Consider the following 5,692-nt stretch of genomic DNA (forward strand, 5'->3'; position numbering starts at 1 on the left):
TTAATTTGTTCTGAGGTGTATTGTTTGAGTTCTTCTAAGATTTTGAGGGTCTTTTCCAGGTATAGGTTTTTGGAAGTTGCAAAGACAGGATACTTCAACTCATAGTATCTGTTGGCAAACTTGACTGGGTCTGTTGCAGTCACCAACTGATCGGCCTTTTCCTGCGGGGTAAAATGCTTTTCCCGCCAGGAATCATCACGGAGGATATCTTAGATAGTGATGGAGGATTCTCCTCTTTTCCTTTTGCCTGTGGTTGCTTTGCCCTTTCCTTTGCTTTTGGGGTCAGACATCCTGAAATGCAGAAGTTCCAGGATACAGTTTAAGAAACTAAAGCAGGAAAACACATAAGCAAATAAGAGTTTAGCAATAAAAGCATAGAGAGGCAAAAGATGAATAAAAGAGCAATAGAAGCATGAATTGAGTTAAATAGAAGTAAATTTTGGACTGTATGCAAGTAAAAGGTCTGAGAGTAAAAATCACAATCTAAAATCTATGATATGCAGAATTCTTGTTAATCAGGAACAACAGTCATCATGCCTTGAGATGGTTTGAAAGTAGTTAGGTAAAAAGAGAAGTTAGAAAGTTAAAGCAGTTAAGAGTTAAAAGGTGCAGATAAAGTAAGTGGCATGGGATTGCGGTTCCTAGTTAACAAAAATCGCACAAATTTGAAGAAGCAAGCAACGCATATTCAAGCAAAGATTGCAGTTATCGATGATAACTCATATAAAATTGCAAAAGGAAAAAGAAATCATCAATAATGTAATTTATTAATCAGGGAAGCAGAAAGAATAAGAAGGCTAGCCCATTCATCCATGAATTGGCTTGGTTGTAATCAATTAGTGCAAAATCCTAAATTACCAAGACCAATGCATGAATGGGAATTGAGTGAAATAATTTGGAAAAAATTGGGCAGCATTCCGGCTAAAAATTGGACGTTCCCGGGTAATAAACAGCAGCAAAAGTAGTTTATATGATAATAAAATAGTGCAGAAAAGAGTGACAAATAGCAAGTTGCATAAATTCAGAATAAACAACTCAATCTGCAGCAAGGAATGCAATTCAGGGTGAATAGCATTAAACAGTAAAGAACAACATATGAACATCATTGTCATCACAGCAATTTTGAAATTGCAAAATGGATAAAACAAGCAGCAAGAACGGCGCAATTATCACGCCTAAATCCACTAACCACATCCTAGCTATCTAACCACCTAAAATCCACTACGATCATGCATCTCTAACTATCCTAATTTGAATATAATTTGAATTAAAATATGCAACTAACTAACTAACTGGGAAAGAAATTGGTGTTCGGCGGAACCTGGTGGGCAGAGGAACGGAATTAGGGCTCAGACAGATGTTGGTGGTGGCGACATGGCGGCGTTGGGAGGCAGCACAGCGACGGTCCTTGGTGCGGTGGCAGGGCGGCGGTTCGGTGGTTGGTGAAGAGAGGGGGTTGTGGAAGAGAGAAGGGAAGAAGGGAGCGAGGAGGGTGAGGGTTGTGAGGGTGTGGTGGCCGGCGGGTCTGGGGGCGGCGCGGTGGTGGCTCAGTGATGGGGTGGAAGGGGCAGTGGAGGGAGAAGGGTGGAGGGGGAGAAGAGGAAGAGAGGAAGGGAAGTGAGGGGGTGGCGAGGGTTGTTTGGCGACGGGAGAGTGCGGCGGTGCTGCTGGTGCGGCGGCGTGGTGGTCGGTGGTGGGTGCAGGGGAGAAGGGTGAAGGCTGTAAGGTAGGGGAGGGGGAAAAATAGTAACGTGGAGGGGCTAGGGTTTCGCGTGGAATGGGTTAAGTGGATTCAAATCCATGCAGACACGTGGGTCACGCGAACGCGTGGTTGAGGCAGAAACACAACGACGCGAACGCGTGAGCATGGGATAATGAGAATGACGCGTACGCGTGTAGCACGCGTACGCGTCGCTCAGAATTGTGTGAAACGCACAAGTCTAGTGTCGTTTTGGTGCAACTCTCTGTTTTAATTGAGGGGGGCAATACTTGTCACGCGACGCGTACGCGTGGGCCACGCTTTTCGCGTGGTCTGTTAAAGTGAAAAGGGACGCGTACGCATCGTTGATGTGGACGCGTGGCCCAAATTGTGCCTAATGCACACCAGCCGCACGATTTCAGCCCAACGTTCTGGGCGTTGGATTTTGACGTCGATTTTGAGTCGACCCCCACGCGTGGCCTGCGCGCACGCGTGGTAAGGCTTTTTTTTTATATGCAAAATGCAATGCTGATGTGAATGTTATGAATAATTCCAAGTTCAATAAAATAAAATAAAACTTAAAAACAAACAAAACAAAATGAAATTAAAATTGAAAAAGGAATGATCATACAATAGTGGGTTGTCTCCCACCTAGCACTTTTAGTTAAAGTCCTTAAGTTGGACATTCTGGTGAGCTTCCTGTTATGGTGGCTTATGCTTGAACTCATCCAGAAATCTCCACCAGTATTTAGAATTCCAATAGCCTTCGGGGTCCCAAACTAGGCACGTAAAACCTTCAAGAAGTTTAAAGCAGGTTTTCAGGCTCCAGGGGTGTTGATTATCAAAATAAATCCCAGGGTCCCAAACCTTGCTTTTGCACCTGTCTTTGTCTTGATCTACATTTTTCCAGTCGGGCGGTACGGAATTTAAATTCTCACTAAGATGACCAAACATTTTCCGAGACCCATTCAATCAAACTTGATACCAATCCTTGCACTTCAAATTGAAGTGTGGAACCTTATTGAATCTTGCATACCAGCTCTAAGTACGAACCATTTCCCTCTTACTCTTAAAGCCACAGAAAGCTCTAAGCTGGCCATCTGTTTCAAGCAAACCATATTCAAGTGGAAAAGTAAAGATAAAGGCTAAGGATTTTACCCACTTGAAGCTTGTATTGGGTGGTAATGGCCTTGGGATAGGCATTTTCAGTGGTTTTGCAAGCTCCATTCCCTTGTGTTCCTCTGTGAATTCTTCCACTTCTTTGCAAACTTCTTCAACTGCAACCACGTCTTGATCAAAGTCTTCGATTTCTTCCTCATCACTCAAGTCATAAGTTGGAGGTTGAGAAAAATCTACCTCAGCATCATCTTCGTATTCACTTGGGGAAGATTCTTCTATCTCAAAGAATTTACTTGCGGATGCAAGTCCATTACTAGGAGAACTTGATTCGTGATTACCATTATCGAGGAAACTCGCTTCTTGAGTTGTTCCATCCAATTCTTCATAAGATACCTGCCTTGGGGGTTGTGCACTACCCTCCTTAGCATCAATTGCAAATGTCTTGATGGAATTCTCCTCAATTCTGGATTCCCATAGAGGTTCAGCATCTCCTAAGTCTTCAACCAATTCTTCTTCTTCGATAATTTCGGCTTCCTCCACTTGTTCCAGTACAAAGTTATGCTCCTTACTGTCCATCGGAGTTTCTAGTATCTCCTTCATGCTACGTTCTTCATTAGATTGTCCACATGAAGCCATAGAGGTTCTTTGAGTGTCCGAACATCGGGAAGGTAATCGATTGATCGCTTGCTCCAATTGGTGAAGGGTTGCATGAAATTTTTTCACTGTTTCCTTAAGACGCTCCTTTGATTCTTGGGTCGATGGATATGGACATGGTGCATAGGGAAGTGGTGGTTCTTGGGAGTAATTGGATTGGAATTGGGGTGGGTATGGGTTAGGGTCATATGGAAGTGAATGATGGTAGGGGACTTGTGAGTGTAGTGGTTCAAAGCTGTGTTGAGGAGGTGGGTTGTGGGCATATGATGGTGCTTGTTTGTAACTACAAGGGGGTCCACCATATCTATCATCTTGGTACGCACCTCGAATTGGCTCTTGACCATAGTAATTTGGTGGGTGTCGGTTGTCATGAAGGGGTCCACCATAACTATTATCTTGGCATGCATTGTGGAATGGTTGTCGTCCATGGTACTTTGGAAGGTGTTATTGCCTAAAGGGTAGATCAGATCCTCGTGGCTCCATCCATCTCTGATTGTTTCGACCTTGATGCATGTTCCTGTTATAATTTCCATTCCTTGCAATAGCATTGGAACCAAACTCAAAGCGATGGGGGTGAGAATTCATGGTAACTAATAAAAATTAAAAACGAAAATAAAAACAAATAAACAGGTAAAAAAAATATTTACAATAACCAATAATAAGGCACACAGTTGCAATTTTCCGACAACGGCGCCATTTTTTACGAACGGATTTCTACCAGTAAAGAAATTCACAAAAATAATCACGTTGTAAGTATAGTTTCTAAACCAACAGAGAATACTTTCGTACAAAAGTTTGGTTGTCACAAGTAACAAAACTCAATAAAATTTATAACCGAAGTATTTAAACCTTAGGTCGTATCTCAAGGAACTGCAGGGAAGTATGATTTATTATTGGTTATGGAAAAAGGTATATTTTTGGGTTTTTGAAATAAGAAACAAGTAATTTAAATGACAAGAAAAATAAATTAATAATTAGAAAACTCTTGGCATGGTATGAGAACTGGAAATCCTATCATAGTTATCCTTATCAGGTGTGTTGAGAATTGGATTTTGCTCCCACTTAGTCAACCCTTACTAAATAAAGGAAAGTCAAGTGGACTAATTAACTTGATTCCTCAAGTCCTAGTCAACTCCTATGGAAAGACTAGCTTTAGAGGGACCCAAATCAATCAGCAATCCCAATTTCCAATCAACTGCTGAGTTTGATAACTCAAGTCTCACCAATTACTTAACCAAAGCCAAAAGGGAAGAAAATCTACTTGAATGAAAATAATTTGGATTAATTAGAAGCATCAACAAATTAAAGAAAATAATCATAAGTCTGAAATACCTCAAATTATATTAAATAAAGATATCAATTCTAACATGGGAAAATTCATAAATCAGATTGGAAAGATAAATAACAATTAAAGTAATAGAATAAATAAAAGTAGAAAATAAATTAAAGGAACATTGAACCTGGAATGAAGAAGATGAAATCCTAATTCTAAGAGAAATCCTAATCCTAAATCCTAAGAGAGAGGATAGAACCTCTCTCTCTAAAAGCTACATCTAAAACCTAAAATTGTGTATCATGAAAGTTGTATGAATTGTTGTTTTTGATTCCCCCATTCTCTAGCTTTTATTCTGTGTTTCTGGGCTTGGATTCGGGCCGAAAAGGGGCCCAGAAATCGCTGAGGGCGTTTTCTGCAGATTCCTGCACGTGGCGCCTGTCACGCGTGCGCGTCAGTTGGGAGTTTTCCTTATCACGCGTATGCGTTGTTCAGGCATACGCATCAATTGAAGATTTTCCTTTTCACGCGTACACGTCAATCATGCGTACGTGTCAGTTATGTCTCGCGCTAATCACGCGTATGCTTCGTTCACGTGTGCGCGTCGAGGCCATTTTGCGCTAGGCACGCGTCCGCGTCATCCATGCATATGCGTCGCTGCCATTTTCTTCAAAACTCCATTTTGTGCGTTTCTTCCATTTTTGCGTGTTTCCTTTCTGTACTCTAAGCCATTCCTGCCCTATAAAGTCTGAAAATACTCAACACACGGATCACGGCATCGAATGGTAATAAATGATAATTAAAATAAATATTTTTAAGGCATAGAAAACATTTTTTCACATTTATCACATAATAAGGAAGGAATTGCAAAACCATGCAAATTATATGAATAAGTGGGTGAAGAATTGATAAAAACACTCAATTGAGCACAAGATAAATCATAAAAT

The 5,692-nt window shown here is 41.1% G+C and overlaps 1 protein-coding gene across 1 annotated transcript; it reads right to left on the reverse strand.

Annotated features, from left to right (window-relative positions):
• LOC110265294 (proline-rich receptor-like protein kinase PERK8) lies at positions 283-3,159 on the reverse strand. The gene is made up of 3 exons (XM_021108226.1): positions 3,112-3,159; positions 1,294-1,719; positions 283-327 (listed from the first exon to the last, which is right to left on the reverse strand). Exons 1-3 carry the CDS (start codon positions 3,157-3,159, stop codon positions 283-285), a joined length of 519 nt encoding a protein of 172 aa, XP_020963885.1.

The sequence above is a fragment of the Arachis ipaensis genome, chromosome B08, assembly GCF_000816755.2.
Source record: "Arachis ipaensis cultivar K30076 chromosome B08, Araip1.1, whole genome shotgun sequence".
NCBI lineage: Eukaryota > Viridiplantae > Streptophyta > Magnoliopsida > Fabales > Fabaceae > Arachis > Arachis ipaensis.

Bases quoted from the DNA above. Each gene is read 5' to 3' on its own strand.
- LOC110265294 (XM_021108226.1), bottom strand. From the start codon at position 3,159: ATGGTAATCACGAATCAAGTTCTCCTAGTAATGGACTTGCATCCGCAA. The intron at 1,720-3,111 runs GTAAATTCTTTG...CCTACCTTACAG, and splicing joins TAATGGACTTGCATCCGCAA to CCTTCACCCTTCTCCCCTGC. The intron at 328-1,293 runs GTTAGTTAGTTA...TTCCTGCTTTAG, and splicing joins GAACACCAATTTCTTTCCCA to TTTCTTAAACTGTATCCTGG.